The sequence below is a fragment of the Erythrolamprus reginae genome, chromosome 2 (assembly GCF_031021105.1).
Source record: "Erythrolamprus reginae isolate rEryReg1 chromosome 2, rEryReg1.hap1, whole genome shotgun sequence".
NCBI lineage: Eukaryota > Metazoa > Chordata > Lepidosauria > Squamata > Dipsadidae > Erythrolamprus > Erythrolamprus reginae.
The window spans coordinates 346,031,216-346,054,714 of NC_091951.1; the positions used below are offsets into that span (position 1 = coordinate 346,031,216).

At 43.8% G+C, this 23,499-nt stretch overlaps 1 protein-coding gene across 1 annotated transcript; it reads right to left on the reverse strand.

Moving 5' to 3' along the window:
* Nucleotides 1-532: 532 nt before the first annotated feature.
* Nucleotides 533-21,602, reverse strand: HAUS1 (HAUS augmin like complex subunit 1). The gene is made up of 9 exons (XM_070743596.1): nucleotides 21,490-21,602; nucleotides 19,798-19,972; nucleotides 16,776-16,911; nucleotides 14,210-14,344; nucleotides 12,767-12,890; nucleotides 10,963-11,028; nucleotides 9,522-9,593; nucleotides 3,283-3,330; nucleotides 533-935 (listed from the first exon to the last, which is right to left on the reverse strand). The coding sequence occupies exons 1-9, from the start codon at nucleotides 21,508-21,510 to the stop codon at nucleotides 852-854; spliced, it is 861 nt and encodes a 286-aa protein (XP_070599697.1). The 5' UTR covers nucleotides 21,511-21,602; the 3' UTR covers nucleotides 533-851.
* Nucleotides 21,603-23,499: the final 1,897 nt, after the last annotated feature.

A 23,499-nucleotide genomic window follows, 5' to 3' on the forward strand; every position in this document is an offset into this window, starting at 1 on the left:
TCTATGGGCTACAGCTCATGAAAACCCCAAATCCATCATCTCAGAAAATTAGAATGTTACATGCGATCAGTGATGGGCTCCTACAGGTACAGTCAGGTACGGTGAACAGGTAGAAACATTTTGAATTTTTTTCTTTTTTTTCTCTTCTGGACTCTGTATGTTTTTCCTACTGCAGTAAATTAGGTTGAATGTGTATAATTTTAGAAGAGCTATGCGTAGGTGTACATACACATACACTTTATATAGTAGATAATGTATATTTTTGTGTGCCTGTGTGTAATATGTATGTACACATGTGGCATATATACAGATAGTCCCCAACTTACGACGTCGATCTGTTCCTACAATGGATCGTAAGCCAAATTTCAGTGTAAGTCGGGATCTTCCTCCATTTCGCTGTCTCACCTGATTCCACCCAAGCCTGTAGCTGGGGAATTCTGGGAGTTGAAGTCCAGATATCTCCAAGTTGCCAAGGTTGGGAAACACTGATCTAAGCTGTTCAGCATTAATGAGTGGTAAGATGGGCAGTTAATACATTTTTGTAAATAAATACTTTATTATCAGTAATGAAATACTTACAGTTAATCCTTCTGCGAACGAATTTTAATTAATTATTCTGTGAATGTTAGATACAATAATATTTTGCAGCACACCATACGATAACCGCTGACCCAAATGCTTGTATAAATCCATATGTGAAAAAAAAATTATGCCACAAGACTGCGTAAAAGGACATAGTCCCAGGAAGAAAAATTAATTGATATACAATAGGGTATGTCCTGTTAAGGGGAAGAAAGTAACCAGCATCTACAACGTCCACAATTGTTCCTTTTCTCCATGCACGAGAACGATTACACAAATGGCCGTTTGGGGGGCAGAGTTACGGAAAGTGCCGCCTTCTCCAGCTTCCTCGCTAACTCAGCCTTCAGGACCTCCTGCAAAGGGGAAAAGATAATCCTATATGATTTGTATCAAAAGGAAAACAGCTTTCTGCAAAATGGAGCATAGAATCCAGAATGCACATTTGGCATACATTTGGAAATCAAAGACACCATGCCATTTAATTATGACAGATTCAGATCAATGTGTGTGTGTTTTGTGTAGATATATACTGTATATATATGTAGATGGAAATGATAGATAGATAGATAGATAGATAGATGATAGATAGATGATAGATAGATAGATAGATAGATGATAGATAGATAGATAGATAAATGATAGATAGATAGATAGATGATAGATAGATGATAGATAGATGATAGATAGATAGATTATAGATGATAGATAGATAGATAGATGATAGATAGATAGATAGATAGATAGATAGATAGATAGATAGATAGATAGATAGATAAAGATGATAGAGAGAGAGAGAGAGATAAAGATGATAGATAGATAGATAGATAGATAGATAGATAGATAGATAGATAGATAGATATAGATAGATAGATAAAGATGATAGATAGACAGACAGACAGATAGATAGAGATGACTAGATAGAGATGACAGATAGATAGATAGATAGATAGATAGATAGATAGATAGATAGATAGATAGAAACATAGAAGACTGACGGCAGAAAAAGACCTCATGGTCCATCTAGTCTGCCCTTATACTATTTTCTGTATTTTATCTTAGGATGGATCTATGTTTATCCCAGGCATGTTTAAATTCAGTCACTGTGGATTTACCAACCACATCTGCTGGAAGTTTGTTCCAAGTATCTACTACTCGTTTTCAGTAAAATAATATTTCTCATGTTGCCTTTGATCTTTCCCCCAACTAACTTCGGATTGTGTCCCCTTGTTCTTGTGTTCACTTTCCTATTCAAAACACTTCCCTCCTGAACCTTATTTAACCCTTTAACATATTTAAATGTTTCGATCATGTCCCCCCTTTTCCTTCTGTCCTCCAGACTATACAGATTGAGTTTATTTATTAGATTTGTATTTATTTATTTATTAGATTTGTATGCCGCCCCACTCCGTAGACTTGTAGAGTTCATGAAGTCTGGATTCTATGGAGCATAGAATCCAGAATGCACACTTGGCATACATTGGGAAATCAAAAAAAGACAGCGTGCCATTTAATTATGACAGATTCAGATCAACGTGTGTGTGTTTTGTGTAGATATATACTGTTCAAAAAAATAAATCAGCTGGCTGTTGCACACACATGCACGCTGGAGCTGAGCTAGGGCAACGGCTCGCGTGCCAGCAGATATGGCTCTGTGTGCCACCTGCCGCACGAATCCCAGCAACCAGTTAGGTCCCACAGAGTTGGCCTTCTCCAGGTCCTGTCGACTAAACAATGTCGTCTGGCGGGAGCCAGGGGAAGAGCCTTCTCTGTGGCGGCCCCGGCCCTCTGGAACCAGCTCCCCCCAGAGATCAGAATTGCCCCCACCCTCCTCGCCTTTCGTAAGCTTCTTAAAACCCACCTCTGTCGTCAGGCATGGGGGAATTGAGATATTCCTTTCCCCCAGGCCTATACAATTTATGCATGGTATGTTTGTGTATATGTTTAGCTTTTAATAAGGGTTTTTAGTTTTAAATATTAGATTTGTCATATGCTGTTTTATTACTGTTGTTAGCCGCCCCAAGTCTACGGAGAGGGGCAGCATACAAATCTAATAAATAATAATAATAAAAAATAATGCCATAGATTCGCCATCACTGGACTAAACCATGCATGATTCCTTCAATGCCCTCCTATGCCTCTCTTCCGTTGGACTGAAATTAGCACCCAGAAATTAGCCCTGAGATTCAGTTCAATTCAATTAAATTTATTAGATTTGCATGCCGCCCCTCTCCGAAGACTCGGGGCGGCTCACAACAATAATAAAAACAATATTCCAGCGAAAACAAATCTAATATTAAAAAGCACATAAAACCCTATCATTTCTTTATTTATTTATTTTATTTAATGGATTTATATGCCGCCCCTCTCCGAAAACTCGGGGTGGCTAACAGCAATCATAAACAGTGTACAATAATAATCCAATACTAAAAGCGAATTAAAACCCCTTAATATAAAAAACCAAACATACATACAAACATACCATGCATACCATTGTAAAGGCCTAGGGGGAAAAGGAATCTTAATTCCCCCATGGCTGGCGGCAGAGGTGGGTTTTAAGTAGCTTACGAAAGGCAAGGAGGGTGGGGGCAATTCTAATGTCTGAGGGGAGTTGGTTCCAGAGGGCCGGGGCCGCCACAGAGAAGGCTCTTCCCCTGGGGCCCGCCAAAGTTCAGATTAAACGCCAAGGGGGAAAAGACTTACCAGCTCCCTCTTGGCTTCTTCGAGCTTCACTCGAGCGAGAGAAGGACTCTGGAAAAGAACAGTCAACAACAAATTTATTATTACAGTCATAGGCCAAATTAAAAAAAAAAACACTCAGTGTATTCACAATCAAAAGTTGTAGGATAAAATGATAAATAACAGACAAAATCCATGATAAAATCCAGTCCATCAATTATGCATTGTCAATACTACTAAAATTACAATCCATAAGCTGTGAGGTCTGTATTCAGTTTGAGACTATTAGGGAAAGGAATAAACAAGGTTGCCACATTTGTCGTGTAAATTAGCTAAAGTGTATTGGGCACTTAAAAGCTGGCCACAAATAGTATACATACATACATACACCTACATGCACACCTATATATATATATACACACATATACCGTATTTTTCGCTCTATAAGACGCACCTGCTGATAAGACGCACCTAGATTTTAGAGGAGGAAAATAGAAAAAAAATATTTTGAGCCAAAAAGGGGAGAGGAAGAGAGGAAGGAGTGAAAGAAGGGAGTGAGGGAGGAAAGAAGGGAGGAAGGAAAAGGAAAGCAAGAAATGGAGGGAGGAAAGGAAGGAAGGAAGGAAAGAAAGAAAGAAAGGGGGAAGGGACAGGAACAGAGGAAGGAAGCAAGGAAACTTATGAAAGGGGAGAGTAAGAGAGGAAGGACTGAAGGGAGGGAGGGAGGGAAGAAGGTAGGAAGGAGAAAGAAAAGAAGAAATAGAGGAAGGGAAGGTAAAAGAGAGAAAGAAAAAGAGCAAGAAAGAAAGAAAGAAAGAGAAAGAAAGAAAATGAAAGAGAAATAAAAATAGAGAGGGGGAATGAAAGAAATGGAAGGAGGGAAGGAAGGAGAGAAAGCAAGAGAAAGAAAGAAAGCAAGAGAAAGAAAAAAGAATGAAAGAGCAAGAGAGCAAGAGAGAAAAAGAAAGAGAGAAAGAAAGAAAGAAAGAAAGAAAGAAAGAAAGAAAGGCAACTTCAAAGAAAGGCTCACTGAGCATCTCTCACTCTCTCTCTCTTTCTATCCCTCTTTCTTTCTATTCCTTTCTCTCTCTCCTCTTCCTTTATCTCCTCTCTCTCCCTCCCTCTCTCTTTCTCTCCCCCCTCTCTCCCCCTTTCCCTCTCTCTTTCTCTCTCTCCCTCTCTTGCTATCTCTCCCCCCTCTCCCTCTCTCTTTCTCTCCCCCCTCTCCCCCTTTCCCTCTCTCTTTCTCCCTCTCCCTCTCTTTCTCTCTCCCCCTCTCTCTTTCTCTCTCTCCCCCTCTTTCTCTCTCTTCTTCTCACTTTCTCTCTCTTGTTTTCTTTCTGTCTCTTGCTTTCTCTCTCTATCACTCTTTCTCTCTTTTTTTCTTTCTCACGCTCTTTCTTTCTCTTGTTCTCTCTCTCTTGCTATCTCTTTCTCTCCCCCCCCCTTTCTCTCACTCTCTCTTTCTCACTTTCTCTCTATCTTGCTGTCTGTTGCTCTCACTCACTCTCGTTCTCTCTCCGTTCTTCTCAGCGGTGACGCGCGCACGCCCTGCCCGCCTCACCTTTGCCGAGAGCACTTTCGTCCCGGGCTCCCAGCAAGGGGGTTGCAGGAGAGGCGGGGCCGGCGAAGGTGATATTCAATGTCGGGGGCGCTCGGGCGGTTGCGCGCGCTCCCTATCTCCCTGCTAGCCCACTCGGAATATTCAAAATAAGAAAAACCTTTGCCGGCAAAGGCTTTTCTTATTTTGAATATTCCGAGTGGGCTAGCAGGGAGATAGGGAGCGCGCGCAACCGCCCGTGCGCCCCCGACATTGAAGACCTCCGCTGAGAAAAACCTTTGCCGGCATTTCCTCTCGGCGTCAAGGAGGCGCAGCGGCGGGCGGAGAGAGGGAAGGGGGGGCAGCGGCGTCCCTCCTGGCCTTGGCGGGCCGCCCGACCCTCCCCACCTCCTGCAAATGCGGCGGGCGGCGGGCGGCGGGGAAACCCCGATCTTCATCTGCTCGCTGCTGCTGCGGCCGCCCAGCAGCTGATCTGCTCGGCAGCGCGGTAGCAGCGAGGAGCCGAATCGGGGTTTCCCCTTTGCGTGGACGGCGGGGAAACGCCGATCTTCGTCTGCTTGCTGCTGCTGCGCTACCGAGCAGATCAGCTGCTGGGCGGCCGCAGCAGCAGCAGCGAGCAGATGAAGATCGGGGTTTCCCCGCCGCCCACGCAAAGGGGAAACCCCGATCTTCGTCTGCTCGCTGCTGCTGCGCTACTGAGCAGATCAGCTGCTGGGTGGCGGAAGGAACCTTCCCTGGGTCTTCCCCGCCGCCCACGCAAACTCCACCATCTGCGCATGCGCGGCCATGAAAAAAAGGGCGCGCATGCGCAGATGGTGTTTTTACTTCCGCAATCCTACATCGCGAAAAATCGATTATCGCGAGGGGTCTTGGAACGGAACCCTTGCGATAATCGAGGGATCACTGTATACACACATATGCACACATACATATATACACACACACATATATATATATACATATATACATATATACCCACATACATACATACATACATACATACATACATACATACATACATATTCTGTTGGATCACCCTGGTATATTGGGTGATCCGAAAACATGTGATACATATACAGTATATATATATGTAGCTGAAGGGATTGGATACTGTAGCCTAGAAGTTAATTCTCTGCCTTACAAGGCAAAGGTTGCAGGTTCAAGTCCCAATGAGGGTATGGCTAGCTAATGAGGCCATAATAATGTCGAAATAGGTCTATCCTAGTCTCCCTTAATTTTCAAAATTCAGCCAAAACATGTGACACATATAGTTTGTCGGCTATTAATAAATTAACTGCCTTGGAAATGGCCCTAGGTCGGGCCGAGAGGCAAAAAGGAAGCTGTGATGCTCCTTCAATATACCAGGGTGATTCGACACAAAACTATGTAACCTTCCTTGGTACAGAGCTGAAGGGATTGGATACTGTAGCATAGAGGTTAATTCTCTGCAGTGATATCTAGTCTTACGAACTTGATTGGTTCCGGGACGAGGTTTGTAAGGTGAAATTTGTAAGACGAAACAATGTGTCCCATAGGAATCAATGGAAAAGCGATTAATGCGTGCAAGCCCAAAACTCACCCCTTTTGCCAGCCGAAGCGCCCGTTTTTGCGCTGCTGGGATTCCCCTGAGGCTCCCCTCCAGGGGAAAGCCCCCCCTTCAGACGTCCGTGTTTTTGTGATGCTGCAGGGGAATCCCAGCAGGGGAATCCCAGCAGCGCAAAAACGGGTGCTTCGCTGGCAACGGAAGTCCGGAGGTGGGGTTTCCCAGCGAGGGGAGCCTCAGCAAAATCCTACCTCTTGACCTCTGTGTTTTTGTGATGCTGCGATTTCGCTGAGGCTCCCCTCGCTGGGAAACCCCACCTCCGGACTTCTGTTGCCAGCGAAGTGCCTGTTTTTGCGCTGCTGGGATTCCCCAGCAGCATCGCAAAAACACGGAAGTCCGGAGGTGGTGTTTCCCATGGAGGGGAGCCTCAGGAGAATCCCAGCAGCGCAAAAACGGGCACTTCGCTGGCAACAGAAGTCCGGAGGCGGGGCATCCCAGTGGTGGCGGCTTGGATTTGTAAGGTGAAAATAGTTTGGAAGAAGAGGCAAAAAAATCTTAATACCCCGGGTTTGTATCTCAAAAGGTTTGTATGACGAGGGGTTTGTAAGATGAGGTATCACTGTGTGTAATATATATACACACAATACACACACACACACACATATATATACACATATACATACATACATACATACATATATACAAAAGAAAAAGAACAGGAAGACCCAGTTGAAATGCTGCCTCTAGACCAGTAATGGGTTGCTAGCCGGTACGCGCCACACTGCGTACCGGTAGCGAAAATGGACCTGCGCGCTCAGCTCTGGGTGACCATAGGAAACACCCAACCAAGAAAAATTTGGCTCCTGCACATGTGCAGGAAGTGAAATCTCATGAGAGGATACGCGACAGAGATTTTGGCAAATTTTTTTGCTTCCGTGCATGTGGGGAAGGAAAAAAATTGCCGAAACCTCACACGGCCGCCCGTCCTCTCGGAAGATTTCACCCAGAGCCATGAGCGCATCACACCAGTCGCGGCGGTAAGTAGGAATCCCCGCTTGATACCTGCTTGGGTATCTCTCCCAAATATTCAATGATAGCTCTGCTGCATTGCACAAATATAATAATTTTTAATAATAATTAAAAATAATTTATTAGATTTGTATGCTGCCCGTCTCCACAGACTCGGGGTGGCTCACAACAATAATAAGCAGTGTATAGTAAACAGATCTAATATTTAAAATAAAAAATATCTAAAAAAAACCATTATATAAAAAACATACAACACAAGCATACCATACATAAAACTATGTATTTATGTATTTTATGTATTTATTAGATTTGTATGCCGCCCCTCTCCGTAGACTCGGGGCGGCTAACAACAGTAAAAAGACAACGTAAACAAATCTAATATTTAAAAATCTAAAAACCCCAATTTAATAGATCAGTCATACATACAGTCATACCATACATAAATTTTATAAGCCATGGGGAAGGGAATATCTCAGTTCCCCCATGCCTGACGACAGAGGTGGGTTTTTAAGAGCTTACGAAAGGCAAGGAGGGTGGGGCAACTCTGATATCTGGGGGGGAGTTGGTTCCATAGGGTCGGGGCCGCCACAGAGAAGGCTCTTCCCCTGGGTCCCGCCAAATGACATTGTTTAGTCAATGGGACCCGGAGAAGGCCAACTCTGTGGGACCTAACTTGTCGCTGGGATTCGTGCGGTAGAAGGCGGTCCCAGAGATATTCTGCTCCGATGCCATAAAGGGCTTTATAGGTCATAACCAACACTTTGAATTGTGACCAGAAACTGATCGGCAACCAATGCAGACTGCGGAGTGTTGGAGTAACATGGGTTTATTTAGGAAAGCCCATGATAGCTCTCGCAGCTGCATTCTGCACGATCTGGAGTTTCCGAACACTTTTCAAAGGTAGCTCCATGTAGAGAGCGTTACAGTAGTCGAGCCTCGAGTTGATGAGGGCATGAGTGACTGTGAGCAGTGAGTCCCGGTCCAAATAGGGCTGCAACTGGTGCACCAGGCGAACCTGGGCAAACGCCCCCCTCGCCACAGCTGAAAGATGTTTCTCTAATGTGAGCTGTGGATCGAGGAGGGCGCCCAAGTTGCGGACCCTCTCTGAGGGGGTTAATGATCCCCCCCCCCAGGGTAATGGACGGACAGATAGAATTGTCCCTGGGAGGCAAAACCCACAGCCACTCCGTCTTGTCTGGGTTGAGTTTGAGTCTGTTGACACCCATCCAGACCCCAACAGCCTCCAGACACCAGCACATCACTTCCACTGCTTCACTGACTGGGCAAGGGGTGGAGATGTAAAGCTGGGTATCATCGGCATACTGATGATACCTCACCCCATGTCACCCCTATACAAGCCTGGGGGAAATATCTCAATTCCCCCATGCCTGGTGGTATAGGTGGGTCTTAAGCAATTTACAAAAGACAAGGAGGTTGGGGGCAGTTCTGATCTCTGGGTGGAGTTGATTCCAGAGGGCCGGGGCCGCCACAGAGAAGGCTCTTCCCCTGGGGCCCACCAGACAACATTGTTTAGTTGACGGGACCCGGAGAAGGCCAACTCTGTGGGACCTTATCGGCCGCTGGGATTCGTGCAGCAGAAGGCGGTCTCGGGGGTATTCTGGTCCAACGGCACTTCTCAACTTTTGACATGTGCGGACTTCAATTCCCAGAATTCCCTAGGCTGGTAAACGACTAAAATTGCTGAGGTGCCCCTCCTTTTCCCGCTCCTGTCTTCGCACTGTCCTTAAACCCAGTTCCCTTAGGGGCCCCCAACTCTTGGTCCGTGGACAGATATGCCAGAAAGTGGGTCCCAGAAACAGGAGAAGGCCCATCCGTGGGATTCAGTCAGTGCATGAAACTAAGGCCCCTCCATGGAGCTGGTCCCTAGTGCCCAAACGTTTGGAGGAGATGCTACCTTAAATTCATCTTCATCTCCTTTCTATTCTGGCCTCAATTTTTAGGGTCCATAAAATGGGCGCAGGACACCGATCTACAAAAGACAAGCTCAGGGAGAAGGAAGGAGGGAAGGAAGAAGGAGGGAAGGAAGAAGGAGGGAGGGAACGAGGGAAGGAAGGAGGGAGGGAAGGAAGGAGGGAGGGAGGGAACGAGGGAGGGAAGGAAGAGAATTACCGGTGTGAGATCCAGATAAGAGTCTACTTTCTTCTTGAGATCATCCGACTGGTTCGTCAAATCAGCCAGTTTCTGTGGAAATAATTATTTTGTTTTGGGGTTTTCCCCCCTATTTTGTTTTGTTCCATTTAATTTGTACACTAGGCAGTCCCCAACATACAATCACAATTGAGCTCTCAGCTTGTATTGCTTAAGTGAACAAATTTCACACTCCCTCCTTTTCTCTCCCTCCCTCTCTCTCTCCCTCCCTCTTCTTTTAGAAACATAGAAACATAAAAGTCTGATGGCAGAAAAAGACCTCATGGTCCATCTAGTCTGCCCTTATACTATTTTCTGTATTTTATCTTACAATGGATATATGTTTATCCCAGGCAGGTTTCAATTCAGTCCCTGTGGATTTACCAACCACGTCTGCTGGAAGTTTGTTCCAAGGATCTACTACTCTTTCAGTGAAATAATATTTTCTCACGTTGCTTTTGATCTTTCCCCCAACTAACTTCAGATTGTGTCCCCTTGTTCTTGTGTTCACTTTCCTATTAAAAACACTTCTCTCCTGAACCTTATTTAACCCTTTAACATATTTAAATGTTTTGATCATGTCCCCCCTTTTCCTTTCTCTCTTTTCTCTCTTCTTTTCTCTCCCTTCCTCCCGTTCTCTCTCCCTCCCTCCTTTTCTCTCCCTCCCTCCTTTTCTCTCCCACCCTCCCTTTCTCTCTCCCTCCCTCCTTTTCTTCCTCCCTCCTTTTCTCTCCCTCCCTCCTTTTCTCTCTCCCTCCCTCCTTTTCTTCCTCCCTCCTTTTCTCTCCCTCCCTCCTTTTCTCTCCCCCTCCCTTTCTCTCTCTTCTTTTCTCTCTCTCTCCTTTTCTCTCCCTCCCTCCCGTTCTCTCCCCCCCTCCCTTTCTCTCTCTCTCCCTCCTTTTCTTCCTCCCTCCTTTTCTCTCCCTCCCTCCCTTTCTCTCTTCTTTTCTCTCTCTCTCCTTTTCTCTCCCTCCCTCCCGTTCTCTCTCCTCCCTCCCTTTCTCTCTCTCTCTCATCTTTTCTCCCTCCCTCCTTTTCTTCCCCCCTCCCTCTCTCTCTTTTCTCTCTCTCTCCTTTTCTCTCCCTCCCTCCCGTTCTCTCTCCCCCCTCCCTTTCTCTCTCTCTCTCTCATCTTTTCTCCCTCCCTCCTTTTCTTCCCCCCTCCCTCCCTCTCTCTCTTCTTTTCTCTCTCTCTCCCTCCCGTTCTCTCTCTCCCTCCCTCCTTTTCTCTCACTGTGGCCCTTGAAGCATCAGATGCTGGGATCCTGTCCATATTTTAGAGAGACTTTTAAAGAGCTTCATCCCAACAGACTCGGATCCCCGTTCTACCTGGCTGAATTTATCCTTTCATCCAGCAGCTGCCCATGTTAAATACCAGCCGGCTGGCGCCTGGTACTGTAAATGTCCGTGGCATCGCACCCACCTGCGAAAGGGCCACCAGGGATTCATGTGTCAGGGAATCATCCAGCCCACTTGCATCCAGCTGGTCCTGCAGAGAAAGCAGAGACAGATTAGGTGTGTGTGTGTGTGTGAAAATCACACAGAATTACTCATAGGTGTTGTGGTTGGCTCTGGGCCAGTTTCTACAACGGGGAATTTGGACGTTGCTTCAGGGGAATTCTCGGGTTTACAGAGATGTGTGTTATTGCCAGAAGATTCTGATAGTGACGAATCATTGCCAAGGACAGAAAGTTGGGGAGGGGAATCAGACGGAGAGATGGGTGCAGCCAGCCCATCAGTTAATGCTCCCACTAGTGAGACATCAGACTCGGAGGAAGATCTGCTGGTAGATGCCCGTATGCGCAGGCTCATGACAAGAAGGGACCAGCTGCACAGGTATTGTCGAAGATAAGGGAGAACACCTGTTGCTGAGGCAATTAAGTTAATGGGTTTGGTGATAAATTACGGGCGTTGGGGAGTGTGCGTGTGGGTGTTTATCTGTTTGGAGAAAGACCATTGCTAATGCTTGGGTTATTCCAGGATTTCTACTGACTTTTTGGACACTTCACAGTTAACTAACTCTTGTGGACTCCTAGAAGGGGGTGGCTGTGAGGATTCGCAGCTGCCTTAATTGCTCTTTTGTTTTTGCTTTTGGCCGCACTCCAGGACTGTTATCTGGGTGAGAGAAATTAGGCTCTTCTTAAAGTGTGTGCTTTTAAAACAGTTTCGGATAAACTATTTCCATTTTTCTTCTCTGCTGGTGTGCGTGTGTTTGAATTTGCATTCCTAACTCACTGGGGGGCTATTAGCAAAGAGCCTGGCATAACAATAGGAAGCCCACTTTTTTTTAACTGTTCAACTCACGCGGGTCGGAAAAAAATAACGGTTAAAAAAATTGTGGATAGCTGCTGCTACAGTACCCTTCGGAATATGGTATTATTATTATTTATTATTATTTATTAGATTTGTATGCCGCCCCTCTCCGCAGACTCGGGGCGGCTAACAACAATGGTAAAACAACATGTAACATGTAACAATCCAATTTAATAAAACAACTAAAAACCCTTACTATAAAAAACCAAACATACACACAAACATACCATGCATAACTTGTAATAGCCTAGGGGGAAAGGATAACTTAACTCCCCAATGCCTGGCGACAAAGGTGGGTCTTAAGAAGTTTGCGAAAGACAAGGAGGGTGGGGGCCGTTCTAATCTCTGGGGGGAGCTGATTCCAGAGGGCCGGGCCTGCCACAGAGAAGGCTCTTCCCCTGGGGCCCGCCAACTCTGTGGGACCTTATCGGCCGCTGGGATTCGTGCGGTAGAAGGCGGTTCCGGATGTATTCTGGCCCAATGCCATGTAGGGCTTTAAAGGTCATTACCAACACTTTGAATTGTGACCGGAAACCAATCGGCAGCCAGTGCAGGCCGCGGAGTGGTATGGTATGGTATGGTATACAATATACAGTAATATAATATATAATATAATATAATATAATATAATATAATATTTATTAGACTTATAGGCCACCCTTCTCACGGACTCAGGCCAGCTTACAAGAATAAAATGGAAGCAATAACAATAATAAAATTTAAAACATTACAATGAATAAAGCTACCCCCGGGTCACATGATTCTCAAGCCACTCCTACCCGGTCACATGACCATCAAGCCACACCCACAAATAAGCCACCCCCACAGTGTGGCAGTAAAAATTCTGGCAGCCCATCACTGCCCAAAATATCAATTTCATTCCTCAGAAATCTAAGTGGTCTTGTGCGACGAACCTTGGTGGATTTAATTTCACTTTTGATATCTTCTGATTTTTTCATGAGGAACTCGATGTTCTGTTTTCGGTATTCAGCTGTTTTACTTTCCTCTACCAGACGTTTTTCGGTTTTCAGCACATCACTGCAAAGTGTCAACAGAAGGGAGAATATTTGAGCCTGAGGGTTGAGGTGTGGGGCCCTCTCTCAGCTTGGTAGCTTTCTTGCAGGTGTTTCATTACCCAACTAAGTAACCCTAACCCCAACCCTAACCCTAACCTTAACCCTAACCCCCAACCCTTAACCCTAACCCTAACCCTAACCCCAACCCTAACCCCAACCCCCAACCCTAATCTCCAACCCTTAACCCTAACCTCCAACCCTAACCCTAACCCCAACCATAACCTTAACCTTAATCCTAACCCCCAACCCTAACCCCCAACCCTAACCCTAACCCTAACCTTAACCCCCAACCCTAACCCCCAACCCTAACCTTAACCCTAACCCCCAACCCTAAACTCCAACCCTAACCTTAACCCTAACCCCCAATCCTAATCCTAACCCCTAACCTTAACCCTAACCCCCAACCCTAACCCTAACCCCAACCCTAACCCCCAACTCTAATCTCCAACCCTAATCCTAACATTAACCCTAACCCCCAACCCTTAACCCTAACCTCCAACCCTAACCCCCAACCCTAACCTTAACCCTAACCCCCAACCCTAAACTCCAACACTAACCCCCAACCCTAACCTTAACCCTAACCCCCAATCCTAATCCTAACCCCTAACCTTAACCCTAACCCCCAACCCTAACCCTAACACCCAACCCTAACCTTAACCCTAACCCCCAACCTTAACCTTAACCCTAACTCCCAACCCTATCCTCCAACCCTAACCTTAACCCTAACCCCCAACCCTAACCCCCAACCCTAACCTTAACCCTAACCCCCAACCCTAACCTCCAACCCTAACCTTAACCCTAACCCTAACCCCCAACCCTAATCCTAACCCCTAACCTTAACCCGAACCCCCAACCCTAACCTTAACCCTAATCCTAACCCCCAACCCTAACCTTAACCCTAACCCCCAACCCTAATCCTAACCCCTAACCTTAACCCTACCCTGGTATATAGGGGGATATATACACTGCTCAAAAAAAAATAAAGGGAACACTTAAACAACACAATATAACTCCAAGTCAATCAAACTTCTGTGAAATCAAACTGTCCACTTAGGAAGCAACACTGATTGACAATCAATTTCACATGCTGTTGTGCACATTCAACTTTGTACAGAACAAAGTATCCAATGAGAATATTTCATTCATTCAGATCTAGGGTGTGTTCTTTGAGTGTTCCCTTTATTTTTTTGAGCAGTGTACATACATACATTGCAAAAAAAAAAAATTAGGCGCAAAAGAGGGAAAGGAAGGCGAGGAAAGTCGAAGCGCAAGAGTGCTTACTCCTGAAGGCGTTTTTCCAGCGCAAGGGCTGATGTGAGCTTTCTTCTCAGGGTGCTGAGTTCGAGGTCGAGTTCTTTGCTTTTGGATTGTGCTTCGGAGAGATCAGAAGTCAAGTCGTTGATGGCAGGAATAAAACTAAAGACAAAATGCCCAGTTAATCAGGATTTGTTTTGTTTTTTTACATCGAGAGCCGTCATAATATTTAACAACTGGTCAATATTACAGGACCGTCTCCTACGGCAGTGTTTCCCAACCTTGGCAAGTTGAAGATATTTGGACTTCAACTCCCAGAATTCCCCAGCCAGCAAATGCTGTCTGGGGAATTCTGGGAGTTGAAGTCCAGATATCTCCAAGTTGCCAAGGTTGGGAAACACTGTCCTACGGCATATCTCCCAGATACCAATAAGATCGAATAGGGTGGGCCTTCTCTGGGACCACAGGGGAGGGCCTTCTCTGTGGCTGCCCCAGCTCTCTGGAACCAACTACTCACACACACCCTGCCCTATGTCCGTAGTGCTCCCACCCTACTGGCCTTCTGAATGGCTGCGAAGATCTGGCTTGGTCGGCAGGCCTGGGGGCCCTGAGCATTTACATCTGCCGTGGCCGAATTGTGTTGAGTAGTATGTATGTGTGCTCATTGGATTGTTTGTGTGGGTTTTATAATCTGGGGTTTATTGTTTTAACATTTGTATTTGACTTCTTTTAGAATTAGAATTCTTTATTGGCCAAGTGTGATTGGACACACAAGGAATTTGTCTTCGGTGCAATATGCTCTCAGTGTACATAAAAGAAAATATACATTTGTCAATGGTTTAATGATTGTCATAGGGGTCAAATGAGCAATCAGGAAACAGTCAAAATTCAAGTTACAGTCATACGGGGGAGGAGATGGGGCATAGGGATGATGAGAAAAAACTAGAAGTAATCGTAGTGCAGAATTAGTAAATAGTTTAGCAGAGTGATGGCGTTCGGGGAAAACTGTTCTTGTGTCTAGTTGTCTTGGTGTGCAGTGCTCTGTAGCGACGTTTTGAGGGTAGGAATTGAAACAGTTTATGTACAGGATGCGAGGGGTCCGTAAATATTTCCACAGCCCTCTTTTTGACTCATGCAGGTCTTGAGATATGATAGAACAGTGACAGACAGACAGACAGACAGTAGGTAGGTAGAAGAGAGAGAGAGAGAGAGAGAGACAGACAGACAGACAGACTAGAGAGAGAGAGAGAAGATAGATAGATAGATAGACTAGAGAGAGAGAGAGAAGATAGATAGATAGATAGATAGATAGATAGATAGATAGACAGACAGACTAGAGAGAGAGAGACAGACTAGAGAGAAGATAGAGAGAGAGAGACAGACAGACAGACAGACTAGAGAGAGAAGATGATAGATAGATAGATAGATAGATATAGATATAGATATTTAGATAGAGAGAGACAGACTAGAGAGAGAAGATAGAGAGAGAGAGAGAGAGAGAGAGAGAGAGACAGACTAGAGAGAGAAGATAGATAGATAGATAGATATTTAGATAGATAGATAGAGAGAGAGACTAGAGAGAGAAGATAGATAGATAGATATAGATATTTAGATAGAGAGAGGGAGAGAGACTAGAGAGAGAAGATAGATAGATAGAGAGAGAGAGACTAGAGAGAGAAGATAGATAGATAGATAGATAGATAGATAGATAGATAGATAGATAGATAGATAGAGAGACTAGAGAGAGAAGATAGATAGATAGATAGATAGATAGATAGATAGATAGATAGATATAGATATTTAGATAGAGAGAGAGAGAGAGACTAGAGAGAGAAGATAGATAGATAGAGAGAGAGAGACTAGAGAGAGAAGATAGATAGATAGATAGATAGATAGATAGATAGATAGATAGATAGAGAGAGAGACTAGAGAGAGAAGATAGATAGATAGATATAGATATTTAGATAGAGAGAGAGAGAGAGACTAGAGAGAGAAGATAGATAGATAGAGAGAGACAGACTAGAGAGAGAAGATAGATAGATAGAGAGAGAGACAGACAGACAGACTAGAGAGAGAAGATAGATAGATAGATAGAGATAGATAGATATTTAGATAGATAGAGAGAGAGAGACTAGAGAGAGAAGATAGATAGATAGATAGATAGATAGATAGATAGATAGATAGATAGATAGATAGATAGATAGATAGAAAGAAGAGAGAGAGAGATAGGTAGGTAGGTAGGTAAGTAGAATTAGATCAGATAAGGGCTGTCAAACTCCCATTCTGTAGGCCGAATACATCATGTGCTGGTCACGCCCAGTTTATCGAAGGGGGAAAAGGGGACCCGATAGGTCACATACTGCCTCCATGATGTGAGTGTGACCCCCCTGGATTAGATAGATTAGACAGGCGGGCAGATAAAGATGGATAGAGATAAATAGATGGGAGAGATGGAGGGAGGGAGGACTTTAAATTTTCTCCAATTTTTCTCTCTAAAAAAAATATTAATGATCACGATTAGTGCCTGTAATTCCCTCCTCTAAAGTTGGCACAGCAAGCATCCAGAGACATTTTCGGAAGAGAGTTCCTGTACCTGGCAAGCGATGTGTCCTTTGTTTCCAGTGCCAAGGCGATGTCCACTAGGTTCTTGAGGTAGCTCATACTGGCTTTCGAGAGGCTGTTGAGGGATAAATTCAGACTCCCCATTAAAAGCTCCCGTAGGAAGAGGCCTGGGGATACACAGATAAGACAGTGCATGTGTTTTAAGGAAAGCTGAGGTGCTTTTGTTATTTTTAACATCCAAATCTATTTTTATCTTCCAAATCGGCATACAAATCTAATAAATAATAATTTTTATCTTCATAGAAACATAGAAGACTGATGGCAGAAAAAGACCTCATGATCCATCTAGTCTGCCCTTATACTATTTTCTGTATTTTATCTTAGGGTGGATATATGTTTATCCCAGGCATGTTTAAATTCAGTTTGTTCCAAGGATCTACTACTCTTTCAGTAAAATAACTTCCATCCATTATGTTGTATTATGTTGTTATAATGTTTATACAATTAAAAAAAATTAAAAAAAATTCTAGCCGCCGTTACTATATGAACAATTAAGTAGATTTCTTCTCTATTGAAATTTTCTGGTAAAATTGCCCACAAAATTCTCTGGTTTTAATTCAATGTTCCTTTTCAGTATCTTCTCAATTCAATGCTGAATTTCTTTCCAAAATCTTTGTGCTTAGAAACATAGAAACATAGAAACATAGAAGACTGATGGCAGAAAAAGACCTCATGGTCCATCTAGTCTGCCCTTATACTATTTCCTGTATTTTATCTTACAATGGATATATGTTTATCCCAGGTATGTTTAAATTCAGTTACTGTGGATTTACCAACCACGTCTGCTGGAAGTTTGTTCCAAGGATCTACTACTCTTTCAGTAAAATAAGATTTTCTCATGTTGCCTTTGATCTTTCCCCCAACTAACTTCAGATTGTGTCCTCTTGTACTTGTGTTCACTTTCCTATTAAAAACACTTCCCTCCTGAATCTTATTTAACCCTTTAACATATTTAAATGTTTCAATCATGTCCCCCCTTTTCCTTCTGTCCTCCAGACTATACAGATTGAGTTCATGAAGTCTTTCCTGATACGTTTTATGCTTAAGACCTTCCACCATTCTTGTAGCCCGTCTTTGGACCCGTTCAATTTTGTCAATATCTTTTTGTAGGTGAGGTCTCCAGAACTGAACACAGTATTCCAAATGGGGTCTCACCAGCGCTCTATATAAGGGGATCACAATCTCCCTCTTCCTGCTTGTTATACCTCTAGCTATGCAGCCAAACATCCTACTTGCTTTTCCTACCGCCCGACCACACTCCTCACCCATTTTGAGACTGCCAGAAATCAATACCCCTAAATCCTTCTCTTCTGAAGTTTTTGCTAACACAGAACTGCCAATGCAATACTCAGATTGAGGATTCCTTTTCCCCAAGTGCATTATTTTACATTTGGAAACATTAAACTGCAGTTTCCATTGCTTTGACCATTTATCCAGTAAAGCTAAATCATTTACCATATTACAGACCCCTCCAGGAATATCAACCCTATTGCACACTTCCATACAAGTCCACCACATGTGATAAAATGAAGCAGGTACACAACAAAGATAAGACAGCACATGTATTTGAAGGAAACCTTTTTTTCCTCATTCATTCATTCATTTTGAAGGACTCAGGGCGGCTTACAAAAATAATATAAAACAATACAAAAAGATACAACCATAAAAGAAGTCGGCTATAATTTTAAAACAAATCCCATAATAAAAACCCATGGTGTAAAAAACAATCACAATCATATGCATACACGCCATTCATACAGGTGTACAATTCATGGTCCCCAGGCCTGCCGGCAAAGCCAGGTCTTCGTGGCTTTGCAGAAGGCCTATAGGGTGGGAGCAGTATGGACATCGGTGGGTAGTTGATTCCATAGAGTCGGGGCAGCCACAGAGAAGGCCCTCCCCGGGGTCTCCCCAACCTTCATTGTTTAGTCGATGGGACCTGGAGGAGACCAACTCTGTGAGTTCTTATTGGTCTCTGGGAGGCATGTTGCAGGAGGCGTTCCTGTAAATAGTTTGGCCCTGAGCCATGTAGGGTGTCTGGGCTTTTATCAGCAGGGTAGGAATTATAATTATAATTTCACATTAGAGAAACACCTTTCAGCTGTGGCGAGGGGGGCGTTCGCCCAGGTTCGCCTGGTGCACCAGTTGGACCGGGAGTCACTGCTCACAGTCACTCAGGCCCTCATCACCTCGAGGTTCGACTCCTGTAACGCTCTCTACATGGGGCTACCTTTGAAAAGTGTTCGGAAACTTCAGATCGTGCAGAATGCAGCTGCGAGAGCAATCATGGGCTTTCCCAAATATGCCCATGTTACACCAACACTCCGCAGTCTGCATTGGTTGCAGATCAGTTTCCGGTCACAATTCAAAGTGTTGGTTATGACCTATAAAGCCCTTCATGGCATCAGACCAGACTATCTCAGGGACCGCCTTCTGCTGCACGAATCCCAGCGACCAGTTAGGTCCCACAGAGTGGGTCTTCTCAGGGTCCTGTCAACCAAACAATGTCGCTTGGCAGGACCCAGAGGAAGAGCCTTCTCTGTGGCAGCCCCGGCCCTCTGGAACCAACTCCCCCCAGAGATTAGAATTGCCCCCACCCTCCTTGCCTTTCGTAAGCTGCTTAAAACCCACCTCTGCTGCCGGGCATGGGGGAAGTGAGATACACTTTCCCCCTAGGCCTTTACAATTTTATGCATGGTATGTCTGTATGTATGTTTGGTTTTTATATAATGGGTTTTTAACTGTTTTTAGTATTGGATTTTGTTATATACTGTTTTACTGTTGTTGTTAGCCACCCCGAGTCTGCGGAGAGGGGCGGCATACAAATCCAATAAATAAATAAAATAAATAAATTGATGGCAGGCCTGCTCTGGAGAGGACCTCAGTGTCAGTGTCACCTTATCCTGGCACCAGATCCTCAGGATTCTACAAAGGCAGGTGATGCAACTTAAGCCTTACCCAAACGATAGAGGCAGGGAATAAATTAATCTCACCATCTGACTCATACTCTGCTGCTTTCTGCTTCATATCTTCAATTAACAAATGGACATCCCTATCTCTGGACTCGTTGCGTTCGGCCATCCCGTACAAAACATCCACGGTCTGTGCATTCACTTCGAAAAGAGGAATCGGCTTTTCCCCATAAATGGTCTTCAACCATGACGTGACCTGTTACAGAAAGAAAAGAATAACGGTTTTTCTCCTCCATTTTGCTTCCGGGGTACAAACAAATTTCAAATGGTGACTGTAATATTTCAGTGTCGTGGCAACTTAGAATTTTTGTTAATTGTATTTATTTCTATCCCGTCTTTATTTTATTATATAAATAATTCCAGGTGACAAACATAGATAATATCCCCTCTTGCTTCTCTTTTCTCCCACAACAACAATTTTGTGAGGGTGGATTGAGCCGATAGAGAGTAACTGACCTAAAGTCATCCAGCTGGTTTCCATGCCTAAAATAGGACTACAACTCATAAGGTGACTTTCATAATAATAATAATAATAATTATTATTATTAAGTCACTCATAAGGTGACTTTCATAATAATAATAATAATAATTATTATTATTATTATTAAGTTACTCATAAGGTGACTTTCATAATAATAATAATTATTATTATTATTAAGTCACTCATAAGGTGACTTTCATAATAATAATAATAATAATTATTATTATTATTATTATTATTTATTAGATTTGTATGCCGCCCCTCTCCAAGGACTCGGGGCGGCTCACAACAACATAAACAGTGTGTAAATCCAATTTTAAAATGCAATTTAAAACCCTTATAATAAAATAATCACACAACCAATCAAACCATACATCAGCCTTGACAATTGGGATGTGTGTGTGCTAGTTTCCCCATGCCTGGCGACAAAGATGAGTTTTTAATAACTTACGAAAGGCGAGGAGGGTGGGGGCAGTCCTAATCTCTGGGGGGAGTTGGTTCCAGAGGGCCGGGGCCGCCACAGAGAAGGCTCTCCCCCTGGGTTCCGCCTAAATGTCTAAAGTGAGATTAGAATTCACTATCTCCTGGTGACTGACCCCAAAACACGCACCTCCTTTTAATGTGTAATGTGGGGCTAGAACTCACACTCTCCTGGTGACTGACCGAAAGTCACCCAGCTGGTTTTCCTGTGTAATGTGATAATATATCTTTATTTTTATATCTAATGTGGGACTAGAACTCACAGTCTCCTGTTAACTGGCCCAAAGTCACCCAGCTGTTAATAAGGAAGAAAACAGAGAGATGGCTCCTCTAACACAGTGTTTCCCAACCTTGGCAACTTGAAGATATCTGGACTTCAACTCCCAGAATTCCCCAGCCAGCATGGGAATTCTGGGAGTTGAAGTCCAGATATCTTCAAGTTGCCAAGGTTGGGAAACACTGCTCTAACAAATTGTGAATAAAATATTTAAGCATGTTCTAGGAGCTCCCCGCTACCCAAAAGGTTTGAGCCTGGCATGATATTATTGGATAAATATTCTTTATTTGTGATACTGGAGCTGCAGAATCAAAATGGGCTTTCAGTTGGAAAGAATGAGCCCAAACCAGGAAACGCAGAACCCAGGTAAACGCCCCTTTTCAGGAACATCTTTCCGACCCGTGTCATATTTTTTTTAAATCTTTCTTTTAAAAAAGCACAAAACAAAAACCCGAATGGCTTCAGCCTCGCTCACCTTCGTTAACTTTTCCTCCATTCTGGTTTCGCTCTGTAGTTGGGATGCAAAAGTTCCCGCTTCCCCTTTCTCGGTCGGTGGACAATGACGTCATAGGAAGCAGGGGATCTTGGGGGTTGTAGGCCAGCGCGTCGCGATTCTTTTCTCCTCAGCCTCAAATAACCCCTTGCAAGGGGAAAACGGAGGTCTTCTTTTTGTCCTTTTAGTGGAAGAGGGGGGATAGAACTGAGTGGAATAACTGTTTTAAAGTCCTTTGAGCCAGGTGGACGCCTCCCACTGCCCTTGATTGAGTTAAATTTATTATTGTTGTTGTTATTATTATCATCATCATCATTATTATTATTATTATTATTATTGTAATCATCATCATCATCATCCTTATTATCTTCTTTACTTTGCAAAAATAGCCAACACTGTTCTAGGCTTCATAAACAGAGAGATAGAATCAAGATCACCTGAAGTGTTAATACCACTTTATAAGGCCTTAGTAAGGCCACACTTGGAATACTGCATCCACTTTTGGTCGCCATGATGCAAAAAGGATGTTGAGACTCCAGAAAGAGTGCAGAGAAGAGCAACACGGTCACCCCTCCTTGAAAGTGCAGAGGGTCATTTCTGTGACGTGATGGGGCGTCCATGCATGCGAGCTAACCAAGCGCACATGTGCAAACCATGCACTTCCAACACAATGCGAACCAGTAGGGAAGGTAAGTAGAAGCCATCCCTGCTGTAGATGTAGTACCATTAAGGAATACTCATTGAGTACGGTTTGTCAGTCAAGTATGGATTTTCTGATGGCACGATTTGTCAGTTAATCAATGGAACAGTTTGCATCCTGAGGTTGTGGGCGCTTCATCACTTGAGATTTTTAAGAAGAGATTGGACAACCATTTATCCAGAATGGTACAGAATAGAATAGAATTTTTAATTGGCCAAGTGTGATTGGACACACAAGGAATTTGTCTTGGTGCATATGCTCTCAGCGTACATAAAAGAAAAAGATACATTTGTCAAAAATCATGTGGTACAACACTTAATGATTGTCATAGGGGTCAAATAAGCAATGAAGAAACAATATTAATAAAAATCTTAGGATACAAGCAACAAGTTAGTCATAGAGTCCTAAGTGGGAGGAAAAGGATGATAGGAATGATGAGAAAAACTAATAGAAGTGCAGATTTAGTAATACGTCTGACAGTGTTGAGGAAATATTTGTTTAGTAGAGTGATAGCATTCGGGGGAAAACTATTCTTGTGTCTAGTTGTCTTTGTGTGCAGTGTTCTGTAGTGACATTTCTAGGGCAGTGAGTGCCCAAACTGAAACCCAAAACCCACTTATTTATCGCAAAGTGACAACACGGCAATTTAACATGATTGCTGAGGTTTTAGCTTAGAAAAAATAACTCATACATTAACATCTTGTTAACATCATCTATCAGTTGTGGCGAGGGGGTGTTTGCCCAGGTTCGCCTGGTCCATCAGTTACGGCCCTATATGAGTCTTTACTCAATCACTCATGCCCTTATCACTTTGATGTTATCACTGCAATGCTCTCTCCATGGGGTTACCTTTGAAGTGTTCAGAAACTGCAAAATGTGCAGAACGCAGCCGTGCGAGCAGACATGGGCCTGCCCAGGCATACACATATCTCTCCAACACTCTGCGGCCTGCACTGGTTGGCAATTGGTATCCGGACTCAATTCAAAGTGTTGGTTATGACCTATAAAGCCCTACATGGCATTGGACCAGATTGTGGGACCACCTACTGCCACATGAATTCCAGTGACTGGTTAGGTCCCACAGAGTTGGCTTTCCACAGGTCCCATCAACTAGACAATGTCATTTGGTGGGACTTAGAAGAGGTTAGGTTAGGTTAGGTTTATTGGATTTATATGCCGCCCCTCTCCGCAAACTCGGGGCGGCTCACAACAATAATAAAAAACAGTACAGTACACAATACCAAATCCAATGCCCACCCATCCAGTTCCAAATTAATAATCTCATAAAAAAC

Coding starts and splice junctions, on each gene's coding strand:
- HAUS1 (XM_070743596.1), bottom strand. CDS start 21,510: ATGGAGGAAAAGTTAACGAAG. Junction 9,594..10,962: donor CCCTGGTGGCCCTTTCGCAG/GTGGGTGCGATG, acceptor TTATTTCCACAG/AAACTGGCTGATTTGACGAA. Junction 936..3,282: donor AAGAAGCCAAGAGGGAGCTG/GTAAGTCTTTTC, acceptor TCCCCTTTGCAG/GAGGTCCTGAAGGCTGAGTT.